This window comes from Lytechinus variegatus, chromosome 7 (genome assembly GCF_018143015.1).
Source record: "Lytechinus variegatus isolate NC3 chromosome 7, Lvar_3.0, whole genome shotgun sequence".
Lineage (NCBI taxonomy): Eukaryota > Metazoa > Echinodermata > Echinoidea > Temnopleuroida > Toxopneustidae > Lytechinus > Lytechinus variegatus.
Genome location: NC_054746.1, coordinates 29268623 through 29293260, shown reverse-complemented (window position 1 = coordinate 29293260; position 24638 = coordinate 29268623). Strand labels below are relative to the sequence as shown.

At 35.0% G+C, this 24638-nt stretch overlaps 3 protein-coding genes and 1 pseudogene across 6 annotated transcripts; 1 reads left to right on the top strand and 3 right to left on the bottom strand.

The window, feature by feature from the left end:
- Nucleotides 1–495: 495 nt before the first annotated feature.
- LOC121418935 lies at nucleotides 496–9371 on the bottom strand. Of its 4 annotated transcripts, none has more exons than XM_041613158.1 (3): nucleotides 9219–9371; nucleotides 7374–7627; nucleotides 496–2113 (listed from the first exon to the last, which is right to left on the bottom strand). In XM_041613158.1, the coding sequence occupies exons 2-3, from the start codon at nucleotides 7417–7419 to the stop codon at nucleotides 1389–1391; spliced, it is 771 nt and encodes a 256-aa protein (XP_041469092.1). In that variant the 5' UTR covers nucleotides 7420–7627; nucleotides 9219–9371; the 3' UTR covers nucleotides 496–1388. The 4 variants fall into 4 exon arrangements, with proteins under 4 accessions (XP_041469092.1, XP_041469090.1, XP_041469091.1 ...); XM_041613156.1 differs by lacking the exon at nucleotides 9219–9371 and adding an exon at nucleotides 8398–8652; XM_041613157.1 differs by lacking the exon at nucleotides 9219–9371 and adding an exon at nucleotides 8409–8652.
- Nucleotides 9372–11213: 1842 nt separating this feature from the next.
- On the top strand, nucleotides 11214–11390 carry LOC121419464 (annotated as a pseudogene).
- Nucleotides 11391–11782: 392 nt separating this feature from the next.
- LOC121418000 (contactin-associated protein-like 2) lies at nucleotides 11783–20503 on the bottom strand. The gene is made up of 6 exons (XM_041611705.1): nucleotides 20233–20503; nucleotides 19615–19773; nucleotides 16013–16114; nucleotides 14935–15051; nucleotides 13687–13980; nucleotides 11783–13105 (listed from the first exon to the last, which is right to left on the bottom strand). Exons 1-6 carry the CDS (start codon nucleotides 20369–20371, stop codon nucleotides 12924–12926), a joined length of 993 nt encoding a protein of 330 aa, XP_041467639.1. The 5' UTR covers nucleotides 20372–20503; the 3' UTR covers nucleotides 11783–12923.
- Nucleotides 20504–22820: 2317 nt separating this feature from the next.
- Nucleotides 22821–24346, bottom strand: LOC121417998 (contactin-associated protein-like 5). The gene is made up of 2 exons (XM_041611704.1): nucleotides 23985–24346; nucleotides 22821–23446 (listed from the first exon to the last, which is right to left on the bottom strand). Exons 1-2 carry the CDS (start codon nucleotides 24178–24180, stop codon nucleotides 23268–23270), a joined length of 375 nt encoding a protein of 124 aa, XP_041467638.1. The 5' UTR covers nucleotides 24181–24346; the 3' UTR covers nucleotides 22821–23267.
- Nucleotides 24347–24638: the final 292 nt, after the last annotated feature.

Sequence of the window (24638 nt, the reverse complement as noted above, 5' to 3'; positions counted from 1 at the left end):
TCATATATTATATACTGCCATAAAAAATGTATTTAACACTTCATTAATAAAAAAACGCTGTTCATAAAGACCCTACGCGTCAATCTGATGATTTCCATCTACCAATCAGCTTCAAATTAATTAAACTGTGGTATACCATTCATGATATATAATCAAGGATTTCCCAAATTTAAGCTCTTTTGAATAAAACAATAAATTTCTCCAAAGCGATTCTCAAGTACTTGAACTTGTCATCACTCACTGATATTTGAATTTCATCGTATACATAAAACAAGTTATTGTCGTATAAAGGTCAAATAAATTACTATTGAACTTGCATCATTGTTCATGAACTTGCATCATCGTTCATGAACTTGAAATTAATTTCCATATATTTTATACAATCATGTCCCCAAGCCTGAGATAGCAGAAAAAAAATTAACATGATAAAATACTTCACTTATGGCAGCTCGAGCTAAATCTAGGGAATGAATATAGTGTTTCAAAACCTTTTCCTTTTTAAGATAGGGCTGGCCTATCACTAATGGTGTTTGAACACAATGGTATACATATTGGTGTGCAAGAAATATATAATTGAAAACATGTTTAAGCCGTCATAAAATTAGCATGATATCCCATTGGAATATACGTATATATCATGGGGGAATATCATGATTATTTTCCTTTTCGTATTCATTGTATGAAGTAATGTGTCATTTGTGATTATGTTCATCGATGCTGACAGTTTAATTCATATTACTGATTAAAAAAATACACACAGATTTAAGCTCACATCAACAGTGCATTTCATACAACTTGATATGGAATAATGTATTTATGCATTCAGACAATATACACCAATTCATTTGCAATGTACACAAGCGCTTTTTTAATAAACCCAGAGCAAGATAAAACCACAAAACACAGATTTGTTCTCAATTTATTTTGTAAAATTATTCGGTATTTTCCTGATTTCATATTTGTTTGTCAAAGTCGATTCCACGTTTGAAGAATTTATATGTCTTTCATATCATCATGAAGTGAAATACAATAATTTACGAGTTCTTTAAAAATCAAGTTGAACAGGGGCCTATTTATCATCCATCCAAGTTAATGAGTTTGTATTTTCAGAATAATTATGGCTATTCCGCTATTGTCATATATTTCGTCATTAAATGTCTCTACCATCGTCAATATATCTATACTTTAAAAACAATGGTTTAAAATAAATATAAGCCCCATTCCCCGGACCCATTCTAAATACTGGATTCGGTGCAGCACGGCAAGTGCCACGGCTATGCAAGAAAAAGCATATACAGTGGCAGATTGCGACACACTTTGACCAATATAAAATAGCACTAGTGCACTACTAATCCATCTGGCAACAAGAACCCCGGACAAGAACACCCTTATATCGAAGTAGAAACATCATTCTTTTTCATACTGTCATTATCTTTGTCCTGATTCATTATATGATCTCTCATCGTGTTCATATCATCACCTGTATAGAATCTCTGTGGCGGCTTTGGTACTGTACTGGACGTTGCTACAACGGGCATGCTTTGCAGACGACGGGCTGGGAATTGTGGACCACGCGACACGTGATTGCTGGATGCATCCTTCGCATCCTGCTCTGGAGCAGGCTCGACAACTTCCGTAGCCCCATTGTCCACTGTTGGTTGATCACCTTGATGCTCTGGTATTTCGGCGTCGACTTCCTGCACGGCCGCCACAGCTTCAATTGGCGGCAGTAGGTCGTGTCTTTCAAGTCTATTCCTCTTCGAGTTGACGCCATCGACTAGCTTAAGTGGCGTCGCCACCCATTTCCCGCCCTTATCGAAATACCTCTTCACAGCTCGCCTGTCTTTCTCCAGCACCTGTAGAGATTTTCTGAATTGTCTCTTCTGGCGATCAAGCACGGCCGTGTGGTAGACGTGTTCGCTTTCCATTCGCTTGACGATGGAATCAAATCGACTCCGTTCGACGTCGTTGAGCACGGAAGCCCTTGTCGCATTCCGTCTTGATTGTTTGATGATGGAGTTGTATTTGGAGAAGGTTGCTGATTCTGATTTTCCTACAGGCACTCCGTTCTCTCCTGAAAGTGAGCATGCTTTCAGAGGATCCAAATAGTTACCTTTAAAAAATAAACAAACGTGAAAATATTGATCCGATGGTGACGGTAATGAAATGATCGATACTATGAAATAATGACAAAGTTCATCAATCAAAATTGAGAAATGATTAATGATTATATTTACAGGGGCCGCGGGACCGGGGGGGGGGTTAGCCCCCCTCCCCACTTTTTTCCAAAACCATGTACAAAAAAAAAAAAATGACCATACGATTGTTATTTTTTGCATGGTCACCCCCCCCCCCCCCCACTTTGAAAATCGTTCCGCGGCCCCTTTATTAGGTCTCAGAGGTTAAAAAATCTAAGTAAAATAATAACAATATTCATGTTTAATCACCCCCACGCTGCCTCACGGGGTCAGGGGGCAGCTCCTGTAATTTTTCAATGAGTGAAATAAGGGGGAGTATTTTTTTAAAAAAGAAGAGAATTAAAAGAAACTCTTGGTCATATCCCTATAACGTCACACTTAATTATAGGGCGCTGCCTTTCCCCATTAAAATTATCGTTGGACCGCCCCTGCAACATCATGAGTTATGTGTTTGGTGGTGCATCTGTATACCATTAAACACAAATAAGTTTGATTTCATTTTATTCAAACCCCGGTCCAGGGCAGAAACAAGCCACCCTGTCCCAGTCCCCGTTAATTTGTTGTTATTGCACACAGTCTTGGGGATCATCACCATTCGCTATATCTCTTCTGTCCGACGCTGTTGCATGATCAATGGTGAAACCGAGAAAGAGAGAGAGGGAGGGGGGGGGGGGGGCTTTGTACTGAGTGTTTTTCCTCAGTAATTCTACGATTTTGTAAAAGTATGATTTAGTAATAGCTCTATGATTTAAGTAAAGCACTTGTATCCATGAAACATTTCGAATGAACACATTTCTCATCACTTCTGATATGGCCTATACATGTCATGTACTTGGTGAATAAACAAACTGTTCAATTTGTTTTTAATAAATCGTGAGTTTGGAACGAGACATTCGACCCATTAAATCTCAGTATGGGGTATTGGCCTACGTGTGACATGTATTTATGATCATGAACGTCAGATAAAAGAACAGTTCAATCGCCATGAAAAACAATTGATAATGACCCCAATATGAAGGTTTCTTTATGGTAATCCCTGAATTCGGGCCATTCTGTACCCAAATCACAATGACAGTTTTTCCTTCATTGGTGGAAGATTGTTCTCTTTTATTTTCCAATGTATAAAATTGGGGCCAGAAGTGGGGTAAAAGTAAAACTCCTTAATTCCTTCAATGTATGAAGTAAAATTTTCTTTTCACATAAAAATTATGTTACACCGCGTAACATATAACTGGTTACAATTTTAAGTACACCCTTTCTGAGTTGTCCTTACGCGAAAACTTTTGAAAATATAATAATTAGGTGGTTAAATGTCGATTCGGCTATCAATTTTCCTTCTGGTTATTATTTTTATAGCACCTTTCTCATAAAAGTGTGACAAACTAGGCTATTGTGTTTAATTTCCAATGATAATATCACCATTGATACTGATACATGAATTTCTTCTCTTTTTTTCAAAAGGTCCTATGGTGTAATATAAAATGTACATGAGATACCTTTTCAAAAAAAAAAAGAGAAAGAAACATTAGTAAATGCACCGCCGTGGTTTGTGTTATTATGTTGATCCTAATTGTAGACATACTCCGTTCGTATCGTCTCATGACTGTTTGCAATTAACAATAGAATTGTGAAGAACAAATTAGTCCTCTCGCCGATAAAACTCAATGTGTTTTATCGGCAAATATCGACTCTATTTTAAGGACTGACAAGTTTTCATTTTGGTGTATCTATTGGCGATGAATTAGTTTGAGATTTATTTTTTCAGCCTATGTTCTTGTTGGGCCTATTAATGATTCAGGTGGATCATAATTATTAAAGCTTTGTGGCTGGGAGATATTTCAAACAAAAAAGGATACAGAATAACAAACAATAAAACATTGTTTGATAACCAAAGGGAAATTGCTGCTATCTAGTTCATTGACAATACCTTTTTGTTTTTAATTCATAAGGTATGCTAATTAAAAGACAGCTCAAGTGGACGTGTCTGTAAAGAACCATTTTGTACTGCGATTACATCAGATTTGCATTTTCTCAAAGAACAATGGACATTGTTTTTTTAAATTAAATTCGGGCGCACTCCATAAATGAATGTTCAGTGATTTCCACTGCAAAATGTTATAGCTATACTGAAATACTTCCTTATGGTTGGATAGAAGGAAATTTGTTAGAGAAACTCAGCGGCCAATATCATTGTGGAACAGTGAAGAGAAATCAATATACTCATTCTTTACCGACGTCATGAATTTATTGAGCAAACACAATTATCGCTCTGTCATCAAAGAATGTCGGTTCTGTACAATTTAAGTAGAGAAGGTGGCGGCGATTCGTAAACGAATAAAATGTTAAGCCAATAAACATTTTTAATATCTGGACCATGCATAATATGCCATAAAGATACAATCAATATCATAGTACAATCATGATGATTCAGTGTAACTATAAAAAACCATGCATGAACAAAAAATAAGTTGTAATTCATAATTGTATCCCTCTGTGCCTGTGGTACACTCCGGTTTGAGTTGGAATAGTTATTCCAATATCTCCAGGACCACTCTTGATCACCTTTTTCAAAATTTCGATATCTCATTGTAATTTCATTTGAATTTATTTATCACAGCTGGAGTACTATACTTGCATCATTCTTGTTGATCATGTTCTATGTACTGTCATTATTTTCAAACACGAAGCCTGTAACGCCAACGGTATGTTTTGGTCACAACTGCTAAATAAGGCCCCAAAAAGTGAAAAAATAAATAAACCTGTAAAAATAGCTATAATGAAAGAGTCTGCAAGGTACAACTATTATTTCTGGCCCTATTTTTGGTTTATTTTTGGTAACAATATAAATTAGAATAATAGTTAAGACGAGACATATCAGTTACACTCAGAGAAAGAGCCTAAATTATGTTTTATAGTCGCTGTCACGTGAGCAAGAAATTGCAAGAAATTAACAAAAAATAACCGAATTCCAAAGATTTTGCAACTCTGTGGAAGAAATATATCATAATGGTCGTCAAGAGCCTGATGAAAATTATGATTATACAAAGTTTGTATTTACCAGAATGATAACTGTGATCTCGTATAAATATGATGAACAAAAGACTCTTATTTTCATTTCAGTTCTTTTCAAGAGGAATTGAAAAGAAACATCTTAGAAAAGGTGATAAATCCTCTACTTATCTTCATCTTTGGTTATGTAACAACCGACTGAGAACCCATTCCTTGCGATCTGTTTAAGTTAAGGTAGATCTTGATAGATTCCTTGTTGAAGGATTAGGGAATTTGTAAGGTTTTGAATAAACAGAAGTTCGGGCTTCATATCACAATATATTTCATTCTGTTTGGCAAAGCAGAATTGAACAAGAGGCACTTGCTAAGATTCTTCTTTTTTTAATGGATAAGGAGAGAGAAAAGCCTTTACCACTAGTACTCTCATCCACCTTGCCATGATACATGATCAATGAATTTCGTTTGGTCAAACATAATTCTGCAGTAAAACTATCATAACCAAATTTAAGTAGATGATATGTTCAGGGAAAATGTGTGCGCAACCAATATTTCTATATACAGCAGGTAAACCTTTATAATTTTGTTCACCGACTGATAGTGATCATTGCGATTAAATTGCACCGTCTACTCCGATTGGTATAGTGTTTGTTGTTTTAAGATGCTGTGTAGCTTGCTTTATTGATTATCATCTTGTACCACCCTCTATTCTTATAAAGACCACGACTTGTGGAGGTATCGATTGGTAGACTATGGAGAGAGTGATTTACAATGGCAGTCTAATAGACTGTGCTCTCCCTTCGTAGAATCTAATAAGTAAAGATGTGACTTAAGTCCAAACACATTCATGATTCTCAAGATTCCCCCCCCCCCGGTTACAAGAAGCTGGTAACAGGACTGAAAATAACAATTAGAATAATTACTCATTTCATTTCGCAGATCCAGAATAACTGCCCCTTTTTTTCTTGTAGACTGATCATACTGATAATGGAAACGCCGTTAAACAAATTACTGCAAATGGAACATAAAGTACTCTTGTTAAAAATAAAGTCAAGATGCACGATTTGCGAATGGGGGGTGCCTCTGCAAAAAAAGTTTTACGACAAAAAAAGCTGGTAAACAGGGAGAAAAAGAAAAGAAAGGAAAGGAAGAAAGTGGTATAAGATATGGTGTTATTTTCTGAATGTGTCAAAATCTTTCATAAATTAGATTTCCATTTTTTAAGAATAAAAGTCAACAATTTTGTTCGTTCACTTCGCTCGCTTGGGACTTTTACGAAATATCGACACACACACAGTGTTTATATATATAGCTTTATAGCAAATTAAAAAAAACGTTGAAACCTGCAATATTCAGCATGTCCAATGAAACGTTTTAGAAAGGATATGAGTTTTGCGTATACCGGGAGAGAAATTTACTCACAAACACTGGCTCAAATCTAATGTTCAAAACACACTCCCTATATATGTTTAGACATCAATAATTGGAATTATGTTTACTATATTTTTAGGTAACAAAATTAGACTTCAACATTCGATAATGAATCTTAACTCCTTTATGAACGAAAAAATATATCATCTGTTATCGTTTTAATATATTGACTGAGAATTTTCACTATATAAAAATGATTCGCACATTGATATGACAATAACACTTTCAGCTTTAACGTTATAGATTACAACGTCATAACGTCAATGCTGACTATATTCAAGGGGAAAATACAATTATTGAGTAGTGAAGAGCGGTTTTTGTCACATAATTATGTAATTCAATTATTTAAAAAAATCTGATAGAATCGCGATGAGGAGGTAGAAGAGCGCTATCACAAATCTATCACACGAAGTGATGGAATGACTTGGGGGCGCTTGGCCCCCCCCCCCTGAAATCTCTACAAAAAAAGAAGAAAAATAATGTAAAAGAAAGAGAGAATGGTGAAATATGATATAATTTTCTGAAAGTTATGTCAAAATCTATCACAAAGTGGATTTTGCAATTAATGTCGAAATTTTTGCTCGCTCGCAACTTTATACAATTTTTTCTCGATACACCATGTCTGCCCCCTCATTATTGTTTGCCTCATTACGCCGCTGATCAGACTCCTCTCGAAATGTCGTTTTCACATGAAACAAATGAATACATAGTTTTATATTGAATAGTATTTCCCCTTACCTCTTGGTTTGGAAGTAGCGGTGACATCACGAACGTCATGAGCCATCTTTTAGGTATTCTTTAGAAGGTGTAGTATCCTGATATTAATCTATGAAACATCTTCGGGTAAATTTTTCCTTGTTTTGTTAGACTACCATCTAAATCATTTTTGTCTATACCCGAAAATAATTCATTGTTGCGTGGTCGTATATGTGAAGTCGTTCAGTCTGTGTTGCTGTAATTCATGAATGTTCATGTTAAGGATGTGTCTGAATCTGTGGAAATAGATATCAAAGTTCAAAGATTAGCATACATTAATGACAGTTTTATAATTGATTATATAAACAACATTAACTTTGATTCATGGCACAATCCCACTAATTATATACTTCATTCTTTATCATGTAGAAGTACGCTCTTTATTATTAAAGTAAAAAACACATTATGAGAGAACCATTTTCACGATTACGACAGTTGTCGACAAGCAGAAGCATGAACTTGAACTTACTCTGAAAATCTTTATTTGCGAAATGAGGAAGCAATGATGACTCTTGAATACCATTTATATATTATATTTAATGAACTTAAGACCAATTTACACACTCTTAAAACTAAAATGTTACATCAATAAAAGGGCCCGAGAAATAACCACATTAATATTGTAACACCCCTTTCGTGGCGGAATCTAATTTTAATTTTAAAAGCAGTAAACAAAACAAAATAATATTCCAATATGGTGATGATCACATTCACTCATAATAATAAGAAATTGTATTTTAATATATCCTGATAATACACATGTGTAAGAAAGTTGGAAGAATTATACAGTCAAAGATAGTTCTGCCACAAATAAGACGCCACCATGAAAATTATAGAATATATACTTATAGTATATTCGTTCCATGAGGAGAATAAAACAAAATGAAAGAGTGCAGTCGAGACGAAACCTCATGACAGGAATGCCGTAAAGAAGTCAAAGGAACACTTCAGCTGTTTGTAATGTTTACTTAACATTGATATAATCATCTGTACTTCATGTACTTACTCTGCACTTACTATTCGACCGGGTTCACCTCACTCACGATATACTTTCCTCCAAACACGACAAATTATATAAATCCAACGTTTTCATGGTCCACGTTTAAACAAGTCAGTTTAATTATTGGTCGTCATGCACCTGTATATATTTTAGATCTCTTGTTGGTGTATATTATTATACGCGTCAGCTCTGATCTAGTCTAAATGAGTTTGTATAGTGACGGCATGTCGTCGAGTGGGGCCAATACAATAAGATTCACTAGAGTGCCCCTTTATATTCCGATATGCCCAATGATCAGCCTCTATAAACCCATAGTCTATTGTACCCATCACGCCGATACCATGAAATGAAACCTCAGTATGATGACGAACTCTTTAAAAGTATCCGGTCGATATTGTATAACCAACAAAGATTAGGGATTCAAGACTATCATTTAATGCAAATAAAACTAACGTGAGGGGAAATTGGAAGCAGAACATGCAATTTTTCTTAAGAAAAAAACATATTAAAATAACTAAAGAGTTGGGTTAAATAAGTTGGCATGTGTAAAGGACGTGTGAGGGGGGGGGGGGCGTCTACAAAGTTTATAAAACATTTTGAAAAAAAAATTCTGCGATTGTTGTTTTTGATGGTTAATCTGATCATACTTCGACTGTGGCTTATTACTGTCGACTTATTTCTTTGTGGATTTAAGGGATGTTTGATACGAGTTTGGTTCGTACTGAAATCGAGATCACATGGAACAATGCATACTTAACTAACTGGTATACCCAAATCACTATTCCTATCGATAAAGCAAAGTAGTGAGATAATAAATAACGATTTACCTTCAGAATTTCGTTGATCCATCGATTCATTTGCAGGTTGGTGGTTAGACTCATAACCAAGACCATGACATGCCAATATTCCAGAGATTTCAGCAGAACCGCAGACCCGACCACATCCACCAACCCTGACATCCAGATGTGGCAACATACAATCCAATAAACGCTTAAGAGTTAGAATAAATGCAGGAATGTCATGAAAGATCACCTGAAGTCTGAAGAGAGAGGGTGTTTTCAGGTGTCGGTGTCACGAAGGTTACATCATGGTCATGGATATAGCATAATGTTTCCATGGAAACGAACCCTATGTCAAGCCGCGTGAGGGCTATATAGGCCACCGAGCGTCAGACAAGTGATTTTTTTTCGGCTTTTATAACAAGATGCGCCAGGGCATTTAGAGTGGCAGGAGTTTTATCATATATTATGATCGTATCTGCGTAAACTTGCATATCACACTATTGTGGATTTAATGATAATGATAACAAGTTTTATGCATATACAATAAAACGCACTTAGATGCTGGAGACGCTCCAGAGCAAATATTATCAAAGAACAAAATCATTGAACAACAAAAACTTGAGTGCAATGAGATGTAGGACCACCCTAAAAGATTTTAAATAGAAAATAAGGTATCTTAAATACATTGTATTGATAATTCGCAATTGAAACTAAATTGTAATTTGCGTTGTAGGGATAGGGGCATTGCACTCTTCTGGCCTGGATGAAAAAAAAATCGTTGACATAGAATTGAAATGAAGAGGGGGGGGGGTGATAGAGACCATACACAGGGCTTTCTTCTACGCGTGTATGTGTTTCATATTATTATTTTTTTTAATTACTAATGAAATTTTCTTAACCAAATGACATGATATCTCGTTAATGTACACTCTAAAAACAAATCAGTCAAAACTGACTAGTTAATAGGGTCAGCTGGGTGCAACTGTTACTCTAGTCATATTTGACTATTTTCTAGTCATATTGTACTCGAAAAGAGTTATTTCTGACTACAATATATGTCAGAAATGTGAATTGCTCCCAGCTGACTACTGGTCTAGTCAATTTGACTGATTTGTTTTAAGAGTGTACGAGACCGATGAAGTACCCCCTGGATATATACCCACAGTGGATACATGAAATGCTGGTACACTCGACCGCTGAGCGCTGCACACGTCCAAATTATGATTCATGACATTTATTCTCCTGGCTTGGATAGCAATAAATAATGACGTCACATGAAACGGATAAAAAGAAATTGCGCCCACGTATGCTATTGTCATTGCTTCGATTCGCTGACGTATCCGTAGTATAAAAAAAAATATGACATGAATATGCATATACCAAACATTTTAGTGCGACCAGTGAATCTATAATCTCTCGACTTTATTTGGTTAATAATGGCAAATATAAAAATATTTAAAAAGTTCTTAGATTATGGTTGATGCTACTTGATAAATATGAATAGAGAGATTTTGGTACTGTGCTTTACTTTTCAGTTTATTATGCCGACTGTAAGATATTCAGATGAATATCATGGTATTTTGGGATATCCGATAATTATTTACTAACCATCAAATCACATATACATTGTAAAGGCCTGGTCACACCGCCCGAGCGTTGTTGGAGCGGTCGTGGAGCGGAGAGAAAAAATCACCACCGCTCGCTACCGTTCACCATTTTCGATTTCGATTGTTTTTATTTTGTTTTCGATTTTTTCCCCAATTTTGTGAGCGAAATACGACCCTCTTTCCCTACCGCTCCACGACCGCTCCAACAATAACGCTCAGGCGGTGTGACCAGGCCTTACATGAATGAGTCGTTTTTTTGAGACTGCAACCCGGCATCGCCTCTCGGCCTTTTGGGTAAGATCATGTACATGTATAGTATCTTTTTAAACAAGCATTGTCCCACACAATATCTAGATGTCACTCCATTTAATTTTCATCTTTCGTTAACCTTCATATCGTTGGATTAACATACATGATTTGTTAAACTGTACTTACTGAGTGTTGCAAGATTATATTAATAAATCTGTTCTTTTCAGCTTAATATCTGAAACGCGACTCACCGAGTCGCTTGTATATAAAACTGATTTTTAACCCTAGGCCATGGTATATGCTCCATCCTGGCCACGGGTTGGCCCGGTATTGCACTACCTCCGGGATCGGCCCACCCCTCAGAGGTAAATAATTCAACAATAGTGAGAATCATATAAAAATCACTCTTCTTTCACCTCTACCAATCTTTTCTCATCTTTCTTTCTTATTAGTGAACGATAAAAAAAAACAATAGTAATAACAATGATAATAATAATGAAAATAATAATAGTAGTAATAATAATAATAATAACAATAATAATGATAATAATAATCATGAAAATGAATATATACAACATTAATTGTGCTTCATATATATGTGTCAAAACGCACAGGATAGAGAAAAAATTCAAACAAGTAAATGAGTAGTAAATTAAGAGAATGTACTACACATCGAAATAATGAAAAAAAATTATCTCATTTTGATTACATTTTCAATTTTTTTTATTGCAGGAATATTCTTTATCTGTTCAAATCAGATTATTTTCAGCCTTTAAACAAAATATCATAAATTAGAAAGCATTAAAAACAGATTTGAGTTAAACTATGAAAATCATTCTTCGTAACTCAGAGAGAAAAAAATGTCCAAAAGCATCGACAAACCTATAACTTCATAACGATATAAAATTACTAAATGAAATCTATATATTCACGAGGATAGATGTTTATAAGTGCACAAATGAATATTATTGTCCTGTTAATTTCATTCTTTTATCAATCCCACATCCACGAACATGGTGCATATTCTCAATTCTTCATGGTAATACTTTGTTTGCCCAATCCTACAGAAACCTAGAGCCATAGCTTGAGAGCTCTGAAGTATTCTTAAAGTTATACAACTAAAAATAGGGGAGTGGTTATGATGCAGAATATACTTCTTCAGGTATCTTTCGGTTGTAACACACATATCTCAGAAATGATTTCAGTCAGAAATATTGGAATCAAATTGTTACACTTAACCCGGGCCCTCCTTCAAATTCTGAATTTTTCCTCTCCGGCTTTGTATATGATATTGAATAATCACACTTGATGGAAAAGTAAATAAAAAAAGCGCTTCCCTTTATCCTGACTTTCTGGGGTTCAAGGAGGTAAAATGTATTAATGAGAAGTTATTCATGTTTCACAAAAACACTTGTAGGACGTTTTATTCGACAGCTGCCATAGTAACAGTGCTTCTCAGCCAATCACAATCGTGGAAAGTGTCAATCATGCAACAAAATTTTGATAAATGCTCTCCAATGAAACGAAAAATGTGTAATACTGTTACACGTGTATTACAAATAGAAGAGGGCCCCAGAGACGGAGGGTTTCGCATAAGAAAGTAAAATAATTTTTAAAATAATTGACCATTTTGAGGCAAAAGACGTCAGAAATTGTATACGAGTGCGATTTCAGTGTTATTCCAACTGAGGCTGCTATGTTTCAATACATTTTCAATAAGTCACTTGTAACATAATAACTCGTCGATTATACAGTAGGCCATCTTCAAGACAATATCAATGACAACGATCCTTTTCACAATTGAATTTAATACTGTATATTCGAATAATTTGATAATTTTATTTGTCAAAATGATAACCATATCCCGTCATATTCTGATGATCGGACTGAATCCTCATTCACATTCGAGAAATCCAAGTTCATAATAAATCTTTTCGTCAGGTCCTCCGGTGTCGCCGAAATGTAATCTGATGACCGGAAGTCGTGTTCTGTCCGTCAGGAAACCTTCGTCTGTTAATGGTGCACTATTGCCAACGGAATCATCACAATTGCAATATGATCCTGTGTTGTAACAAGCTATAGTATTAGAAAGGAAATAAGGAAAAATATCGGTCAAACATGAGATAACGATTTAGCAGTATAGAAAATCCTTGGGCCTCGTCGGCCCATGCACCTATACAAATGCGATATTAAAAAGCAACGTCATCTCACTAATACAACACAAACACTTTCTACCTGACTGTCAGTTTATTTTTTTTTACACTAGGTTCTGAGGAAAACTAAACATGCACCCTAACTCCCACATCACAATTATATAAAAATATAAATAACAACATAAATCAACGTAACATATTCGAAATGTTCGCAGAGAATCAAAATTCTCTTAATCGTTTGACTCTCAATTTTCTTTTTAAAAAAGAGCAACAAACCAAAATTATTCGAAATTTTTAGAATGAGTTCATATTTCTTGACAATCTGAACATTTCTACATATGTTTTATCACTAGACCTATTTTCAAATATTGATAAGTATGGTTTAAAATCAATTAAAATATGCAAGGTTTAAATCTAATATTCGGCTCGTCAGTATTGACGGCCATACCTGATTTATTTCAAATCCAGGAATTTAGAGTGCAGCTGACAATAAATCCGACATACTATTATTTAAGCCACAAATACATCCACGAACATGGCTTGGTGCATCTCCCCAATTCCTCATGATGGTGCCTTGTCTAGAGATCCAGTAAATATTTTGTCTATTTCCCTTCACGATGAAGACGTTGTTGCAGGTTGCCCTGACATATTGCCTACAGCTCCTGGCGTTGTTAATGATCGCCACAATGATATCCAAAGGTAGGGTGTATACCACATTCCGTTGGTACGATCCTAGTCTTTCATAGCCTCGAGGGACGGCTTGTTCGCCGATAATGTCGTGGGGAATGACGGTTACGCCTTGGGCGAAAGGAAATAAAATTGGTTTTGATCTTGATCTCATTGGTCGCGAATTATAATTATGAATCCAATGTAATATTTTCTGTGGAAACATTTCTTTTCTTAAAGGGGATACTCCAGAATGAAAATATGATTTGAAGAGATAAAGAAAATCGGACAAACAAAAACACTGAAAATTAGGTCAAAATTGGACAAGGAGTAACAAAGTAATGACATTCTAAAATTATTTCCGTGAAACGGTTCTAAATATGTCCTTATGAATATTCATTGGGAAAACTGATGATGTCCTTTCCCCACTTGTTCTCTTGTATTTCATTTAATGAAATTATGTTTATCCAAACTTTGCCCTATAAGAACAAAAAAAAATGAATTCACAACTGATTTAATGCATTACTTGTATTCGTTGCTGCAACGTATCATGTAATAAGACTAGTTAAAGGAAAGTGGGAATCTGACATTATCAGGCCACCTAATGAATATTCATGACGATGTGCATAATCTGTTTCCACAAAATATTGCTCAACTATAGAATTCAATAACTTTTCATCTTTTTTTTTAAGATTTTGATGAAATTTTCATCATTTTGCTTGATGAATTATTCTCGATTTATTTAGATGTAAATATTTTCTGCCCGGAGTACCCCTTTAATTTCGGGGGTAGTTGTGCATCTTTATTCGACTATATAATAAAATAAGTAGGTGGCAGATGGTAAAATGGGGCATGAATATTTTTGTCAAAATAAGCCGCTAAAATATGAATATAGTGCGATCTGCAATTATGAACTCGATCGATTTCTGAAATATTATACGTACTGACATTGGCTCATTTTATAACTCTACAGTAATTCCTTAATGACGAGTGGCAAATTTAAAATAATTTCCTGTCAAGTACATCTACTCACACTCGGACCCTAGCTAGTCCATAATGCATTAACAAACTATTGGGCGTATTTACCATTTCGACATTCAACTTGCACGAAATCAGAAATGTTTCCATTTTGACCGTCTGGATCAATACGAAACGTTCCTGTTGAATTGGGTTCCTTCAGATCAGCACATAATCTCACTCGACCTGTAACATTTACATAATTAAAAGGATATGAGGCATATAATAAACCCAGGGTGTCGCAAGAGGGAGGGAGGGTGGTGGATATGAGTCACGAATGTGGTATGTTGTCGGCACAATATGAATGGAGAATTTAGTCGGTGAAATAATAAACTTTTACACCCCCCCCCCCGAATTAACATGCCTTAGCGACACCCCTCCATGTTGTAAAGTGGATGAACCAAAAAGAAAGAAAAAAAATCCAAAAATGTAATTATTAAAAAAAAAGAAGCTAAATTCCTCGTGAATATTTGCCCCATAACATGATTAGGCCTTCCCCTCGCCTTCCCTGCTGCTGCATGCGTAAGCCATCTAAGACAAAGAAATGAAGAAGCTGGCAACAGCTCTTTGGGTCAAAAGATGGAAGAAGACGTTCCACATAATGCTTTTATAATCATGATATTATTAATTTTCTAGAGATTGATGTTGACGATGTACAGTATACTTTTCTATCGTACGGATATTTTTTAATAGTTTTTGTTCTAAAAACAAAATTGTATATGCTTTATTTCGAGTCATGTTTTACGGCAATGAATCATTATATATATAATCTATTCAAGGGACTCAGAGCTTCAAAAATTATTGGTTTATAAATTTATTTTGTTTCTAAAATGTATTTTTATCTGCAAATTTATTTCTTGTCAAAGGTGCATACCAGCTTGCATGGTGACAAATAAAAGGAAGAAAAAAACATAAACCATCTGTATCGAGACAAGGCCGGTAGCCAGCCTTTGTAGATAGATGGCGGACCGGATTCGATTCCAGGCAAAGACCCTTTTTTCGGCCTCACCAAAATTTTGAAAAGTAATAACAGTTTTAGGGGATGCAATGACGTAATTAATGTGGGCTCTCTAATTTCCTGAATATGGCTTGCAAATAATGATTACAAAAAACTTTTTTTTTCTCCCAATAGTATTCAGATACTCACGCTCACAGTTATCTCCACAATATCCTTCAGTGCACAAACACTCGTAAGAATAATCCGTCTCTAAACATGTACCTTGATTTTTACATGGTGATGACAGACAATCTGTAACAAATATAGAAACAAAATACGCACTATATAAAAGGGAAGGGGGTACATCATGAACAATTATATCATTTGTTTTCCCCTATATCACCATCCGTTCCTTTCTCAATCTCATTGAAGAGGACAGTTACGACCCCGGGTTACGACAAACCTCTTTCACCACATCTACTAATTAATATTCGTAATTGTTATCACGCTATTAAACTGTCAATGAATGATAATTTTTTAAGTAATGTCCTTAGAACTTCGACAAATTTTAAAGAATTGGAATAAATGCAAATTGTATTTTAATTATGAAAAAGAAGGTACATTTGATTTTATCTACATTGGATGTAACATCGGCCTAAATGCGGTCTCATTCATCTGCAAAAAAATTAAATTGAAGAAAAGTAAGATGGAATGTTATCTTCCTTATCATTAAGACAGAGAGAGAGAGACAATACAAAAATAATGAATTTATATTGTGTAATTATTCAATATCCGACACCTTCAAAAGTATTTATACGTTTCGATTGCGATAATAATCCCATATTGGCGGCGGTAGAGACAGGTATGCGGGTGGGGTCTCACGGGACATGCATATTTTTTTTATCATCATTGCCCCTATATTGTGGCCCTAAGTTTGACCATGGAGTTATTATATTCCCATTCTCACATCATCTTCTTGGGAGGGGGGGGGGGCGTGTCGGATACAAAGAAATTACTTTCGGTTATACCCTGAAATTATGAAATCGTTTATCCACCCCTTGGTGTCTCATCTTCTACACTCTCACTCCTTAAATTCACATTCTTTTCAATCCAATTCAATTCAAATTCTTTTGCGGCAAAAGCCGAATTGCAAAAGTTTACATTTCAAACAAAATAATCAACAAGGTAAAAATGACTTCGTACTACGAACACACTTCGATATAGACATATATGTAACAAAGTATATCATAGATAAATTTAAATCCATACTCATTGATCAAATAGGAAAATAAGCAAAATTCATGTAAATATACCTAATGTCATTAATGTGTTAGCATGATAATTTTAGATTTTCTCGTTTGTAAGAAATATGTCAATTTAAACCCGATATTAGATTGTAAAAAAAAATACAAGAGTATGGATTTAAGTGAGTGTGTTTGTAAACAGAGACAGTTAGAACTGAGAAATGGGACGTAGACATGTAGAGGAAAAAGAGAAAAGCAAGAAAAGGGAAGGGAGAGGGAGATAGAAGAAAAAGGTAAGAGAACAGGCATGACAGGGAGGAGAGAGAGAGAGTGGGGGGTTTCACACCCGGCTATGCTGAACTAATGATTTGTGTGACAAATTACAAGGCATGATAACTTAGAATAATAAAAACTATACATGCATATAACCCTATAGCTAAGAATAAACTTATTCGAACTGAGATGAGTGGATACATGAAATGAATTGGAAAGCAGATAGGGCGGAAGAGAGGAAGAGAGAGAGAGAGAGAGAAGAAAAGAAATTGACGGTGGAAGGGAAACATTGAGAAAAGGGCGAAGATGCAATTAAATAACTCAACATCAGAATCATTATGTAATCTGCATTTTACAAAAAACAACAATATTTTAATGATAATACTTTTAAAGAGTCCAGTGAATGATAAGTTCGTGAATTCCTAGCCAGCCTTATTTTGATATTATTATACATGTAAAGATAGGGGAAGATATATACAAAAACAATACTCCGTGTAATCAATTCTCTTTATCGTTCTCTCTCCATTTTCCATCCCATGCCATCATTTTGAAATTCTCAATACTTATTTTATATTAATTTTTCGTTCAAATTCATTGCATTTTTGCTTAACATGTGATATGCCTCGTACAAATTAAATTACTTTAATTTAAACTAGTGTTCGTCTAACTCGTATTCTGTAGACGGTAAAGAGGAAGAATAATTATCATGATTAAATTATTCTCAACTCTTTTCATGCCCTCTCTCTTTCTCTGTCTCCGGCTGAGTCTGTCTGTCTCTCTTAAGATGAATATTCTGATATTAATTAACGACTAATCAGCCATTTGCGAAATTACATGTATGATGTAACCTTTACTCTTGGTGGTATATAACATTAAAATTTAGATAGCATGAATTATGTCCTCACAAAGCAAAGTGTCAATCTGCCTAAAACCTTGAGAAAAAAAACGTAAATTTGAATCATTTTGTGCATGTTTAAGTATAGATGAGTTATTCAGGCTGCACGAATGGCATTTTCTATACACGGCCGATATAACTTTCAACTTTTTAAAAGATAAAAAATCATTAGGCCTATACTTTCGTATTTCATTCTCTGATATTTTTCTTCCTCATCTCAAAACAACAGTCTTTATAAATTGCTTTTAAGGGCTAATGTCGTTATTCATGAATCATTTTGTAAATTCTTACTTTTCAGTAAACCCGATTTTAAAAATTCATCTCCCACAATTTCTATACATAAAATCCATTAAGTTTAGGGATGCCTTCGGAACTCAAGTTTAGCCTTGAAAAAGGTCTCTGAGTATAGTTATCTTCATTGGTTACCAAAATATAACCAAAATATATCAATTTATCATTTAATTTAACACTCAAATCATTATAAACTGTCTGGAAATGATACGGTCATCTTGTTCATCATTAGAGCACAAGAAAGATGACATTAAACATAATCTTTAAGCATATATTGTAAACTATTTTTTTTTCATTTTAGCTTCCAAGATTTTAGCATATGATTATATGCTCAGGTTAATCAGAGTTCCAAACAAAAGTAATTAATCAGATTTAAATTTCGATTTAAGTGATTTCCGTTTCAGATTTTTACAAAATGTAATAAACGTAGCATTACAAAGTCAAATACATTACAAGTGACAAGCATAGTAGAATATATAACACAACTAATGTAAAAAAAAAAGTATTTAAGGAACACAATACAAAATCATTCATATTTAGTATATTCAAAAGCACAAAAAGGGAGCATTTCGAAAGTAAAGCAAATAGCTTGCTTGAGAGGCACATTAACCCCAAAACTGCGGTACTTTTTAATTCATTATTTTTTTCATTATCTATTATTTATTTATTATTATTATTATTTTTTTTTAGGGGGGGGGCTTTCCAAGTTTTATTGAGTGCCTAAACGGCCTCCATCCTGGACTGATGACCTTTATTCTTATTTTATTTTTATTTAATAATTTATTTCTTTTGGGGGGGGCTTGTCATTTTTATTTTTAGACGAAATATTGTTTATTTGTTGGTGATATTTTTAATTTCGTTTTTATTACTTTTTTGGGGGGGGGGGGGGGGGGGGGCAAATAACACACATGTAAACAAATTCCTGGATCTGCGCCCCATTCGACCACATTTTTATTCATCAGACCCGTGCAACCATGCATATCTAACCAACAAGGGGTTATTTTTCCCCCCAGTAAATTTCCTCGGCTCATTAATCAAAAAATTTTCATCACATTGACATTGAATTGAAATAAAATAATCAATCATGGAGTCATCGAATTGAAACTTACTCGGAATTTTGCAGAACAACATCAATGTAGATGATCCAAACAGTGTGACGTGGTTACTCTCATTTTTCTGGAAAAGATGTTTAGGGATTAGTTGAATGGTGTCTCCTGATGTTGAGTTGATTTTCGGACATGGTAGCAAACACTGACTGGGATTATTGCCTATGATTAAGGAGAGATAGTGATACTGGTAAAGACTGCTTAATTGATTGAGAGAAGCATGAGAACCAATCGTTTTGACTTGATTTCCAATTTTAATAACAAAAGTATACAAGCCTAATAATTATTTTTTCAACATAATAAAACAATTAGTAAACATTTTCCACTCGGAAAAAATATATATCGTGTTTGTCTTCACTCCAAGATCAACGTTTCTGTCAAGTTTTGTGAGCATTGGGCAAAAACTGAGGAAGTCCAGTTCGCTCTCCAATATTATCCTTATCTATTGCACCAATGTACCGTTACCACAGAAACGCAGTACTCATATCAAGAATTCGTCTTTACTCCAAGAACATACCACCTCATGACCTCCATAATAGCTATCAAATCTCTCAACGATTTCAACTTCTTTTACCCCCCCCCCAAAAAAAAAAGGTTAAATATTTTTACTCGTACCCTTACCCACAGACGCAGCGATTATCCACGACATCATCATCGTCATCATCATCGACACCATCATTAACCATGTAAACGCCGAAATAAGAGCCATCATTATTGTTGTCGACACTCCACCATCGATGATATCAGCATCCCTTATCATCAAAATATTTAATGTGTGGTAAATTTCAATTTCACCGTGCGAGGGAGAATGAATCCTATATTGTAATCGTACCTAGCCATCTATTCAATCAAACTAATTACTTGATTACTTTCCAAACTAATTTACTGCTTTTAGGTGATTGTAAAGCTCTTGTATGAGACAGGAGTGACATTGATCTATGTTTATGATCTTCAGAGTGTTGATTAATGTTAAAATGGTGCCCTGGACTGAGAGAAATATGATTTGAACAGATAAATCATTAGACAAACAATACACTGAAATTTTTTAATCCAAATCGATCAAGGAATAAAAAAAGTTATGAAATTTTTCAATTTTGCATTATTTCGGTGAAACATATAGTTCTATGCATGTCTCCATGAATATCCTTTGTGCAACTTAGTCTGTTATAAGGGAGAAAACAAATTCATGGAGGCTTGCGTTACCAATGTTTTAACGAAGTATTGCTGTACTTTCAATGTGAAGTACTGGAGTACTGGAGTTTACATACACTCTAAAAAGAGGGTTTACCCAATATTAGGTAAAATGGGAACATGCCGTTGAAATAGTCCAATATGCGCCAAAAATAAAATATCAAGCAAACATGCATGTTCAATTAGGGTAAAATTTTACTCAGTTTTTTTAGAGTGGAAAAGAAGGGGAGATCGGAAGAAATAAGGAGGGGTTGATGAAAGTGTGAGTGTATTTTAGTTTTGTCAGACGTGTATCAATCAGATATGATTATTTACATCTGGGACCGACCTTTAACGTCACCATCTGAAAGACGTGACCAGGGCTCGAAACTCGAACCTCTGCATCAATTTGTAACTCCCCACAGCGTGGATTACAGGCGCACGCCACAACGCCCAGTTGAAAGAGCAAGGAAAGGATAGACTAGAGGGCGATAGTCAATAAAATCAAATTTGGACTTTAGTTTATAATGATGATGATTACACCCCGTCATGAATGGATTATTTGGAGAAGGGGCTGGGGACCTTCTAAGTCTGCACCGTTATTTCATGGCCTGATTCTTAATATACAAAATAAGATTTGATAAAACCTGCAGGAGTATTAGCCTAACGAAGCAAATTATCATCAGCGTAATTAGCTGTTTACAACGAAAGTGCGTCTGCAATTTTCCGAGCAAATGAATTTAAAATTTAATCTTTCGAATTAAAAAAAAAACACAATAAAATCAATCGACTGGTAAATCTGGAATCAAGCGGCAAGTGACGATCGTCTGCGCTCGCGGAGTTGTTTAATGTGTGTGTCCGTGTAAGTTTGTGTGAGGGTACATGGAGGCCTAAGTGAGTTGAGGGTGTGGGGTATGCGTGAGTGCGTGTGTGTGTAACTGAGGAAAGAAAGAAGGAAGGAAAAAACAATTATGTTTGTGCATTTTCATTTTAGGCTTGTTTATCTTCAATAGTCTCGGCGATGCATGCCGCGAATGTATACCCACCGAACATTATACATAGCAGCTTGTGATTTCTATGCAGCAAAATGAGCCGGCAAAAATTTCAACATTGTTCTTACAAATCAAATTTTCTTTCAAATGTGGACATAAGGCACCCTTCTTTCCTTTTCTTTTTTCTTTCTCGGTCATGAAAAATTTGGGAGGAGGACAAGCGCCCCTATAAGCCCCCCCCCATCTATACCCCATTTTTGCTGATATTCTTTTAAATTCCATATTGTTGTTACTATTTGATTTTTACTATTTGATTTTTTTTCGATGAAATAATTTTCATCGAAACGACTGGTTCAGAAAACTAGTACTGAACACAACCTTGAAATCGCGAAAAGCTCCCCCGGTTGTCCCGAAAGGGTGCGTTAAAGGCATAGAGATATATATTACTAGCATTACTAGTTTGCATATCTCTATGGTTAAAGGTCAAGTCCACCCCCAAAAATGTTGATTTGACTAAATAGAGAATATCAAACTAACATAACACTGACGGTTTCATCAAAATCGGATATAAAATAAGAAAGTTGTGATATTTTTAAAATTTCGCTTGTTTTCACAAAACAATGATATGCACGAATCAGCCACGTGTAAATAAAACAGTCGAAGACCATGTCCTTCACTCACTATTTCTTTTGTTTTTTATTGTTTGAATTATACAATATTTCATTTCTTACATATTTCACAATAAGGACCGACTTGACTGAGCACAATCAACCTCGTTGAATTCACTCAAGTTTAAAGAAGCTCTATATACAAAATAAATAAAATACACATATAAGCGAGCTTGTCGAGGTAACACAAATTATAATCATCGTAGCAAGTGGAGTAATACGTAAACAATTTGAGGGAGAGGTTCTGAAAAGTCGTGAGAGAGAGAAAAGCAATATAGTCATTTTTTTTACCTTTTTAACTGAAAATATAATTTTGCTATAGATGGAACATAATGTCCTGAAAATCATTTCACATCTTACCTTTTCCCTTTCATTTCCCTTTTTATTCTTTCTCGTTCAAGAAACTTTAAAATTGAGAAAAAATACGTAAACGATATCAAACTGTTTACTAGTTGTAAACATTTTAAAAACATTTTTAATAAATCATGCCCTACTAAATCCGTTTTTCATATTGTGTGCACTTTTTTGCCATATCAGTTTATTTTCAATCACACAACATGTAATTTCGTTATGTTGACTCCACAGACTTGAGTAGTTTCACTACAGATGCTCTGATATTCTAAGAAAATTTCATCGATTCTTCAAAAAGTCATGTATTCAAGTTGTTTTATTTCAACAAAATAAATTATTTTAAAGTTTCTCAGCAACTAATCGCATAAAGGAATTATACATAATATTATTCAGAGCTTCAACACACAACCGGTCAGCTTCCTATCAACACAATTTGCTAGGGTACCGGTGTGCTCCAATGATTGTTACATGATTCTCATTCACACTCGAGAAAGCCAAGTTCAAACTTCATCTTTTCATCTGAACCGCCAGTATCTCCAAAGTGTAGCCTTGTGACCGGAAGTCGATCTCTATCAGTTAGGTAGCCATCATCTGTTAACCACTTATCTGAAGAACGGTAACAATTGCAGAGAGCGTCCACGCTGTAGTGACAAGCTAAACAGGGAAACGTAATAAAAAATGAATTCAAGCTTTACTCAGATAGATGTATATGTAATCTCGTAATAATTGTTTCTGTTGCATCTGTTTCGTGCCTAAAGATACATCCATAGCAGCTAATCAATAAACAACATTCAGAGAAGAGCATTCACCCCTTGACCAAAACATCGAAAGTGAAGGTAATCAATGTTATTATGTTTCTTGTTCGATGCCATTGGAATTCTGAGAAAATGTTAAATTAATTTGAGACTCTACGAGATATAGGACAGGAACCTTCCTGTTATGAAAAAAAAAGAGTTGAATACTTGCACTGGCTTGCAAAGTTTCCCTAAAAGTGAAATCAATTTGTCCGAATAATGTCAGAAACACAGAGGCCTATTTTTGCGGTAGCGTTGAACTGTTATAATTAAAGGATTATTCCACTTGATTGGATATTTGCTTTTTTTTGTTCTCAGACCAGAATGAGATGCCGGAAAGGTTCCTGTTCTCTTCCGTAAATTCTTTCAAAATAAAGGAAAGTACGATATTACTTTACTTCGATTTATGCCGCAGAGACACCCTACGACGTCACTCGGAGCGTTCCCCCAGTTTGGCATCACAATACCTTGTCTCGATACCCAATAAGCAGTTTGATCGCCATCATTATCGTAGATGTGAGTGTTAAAACATGTCGCTCTGATGTATTGTCTACAGCTCTTGGAGTGATTTAGAATGGTAACGATTGCATCCATGGGTAAGGTATACACCACATCCTTCCTGTATGAACCATGCCCTTCATGTCCATTGGGAACGGTTTGCTCACCAACCACGTCATGGGTTATGATAACTTTCCCTTGCAAACGTTTAATCGAGAGGGAAAAAAACGATTGAAATACTTTTATACTTTGTTAAATGTTCACACCAAATTTGCAATTTTCCTTGTATTCACAATTCAGTCTTCCTTTTCGGCCTGACTATTCAAATCACTCAGGAGTTGTAATTGTTTTTTTTTGTAGATCGAGACCCTTCAATCAATACGACGTAAATAAATGATAACGCATGTCGAAAGTAAAGAGACAGTCTGTCATTTCCTAGTTAATTTTGAATGTAACTCTTTCCAAATCAAAGTATCTGAAATACAGCGTGTACCTTCATATTTAAAAAAAAATAGTTTAAGATAGTACACAGTGCAACACACCTTATCTAAGAT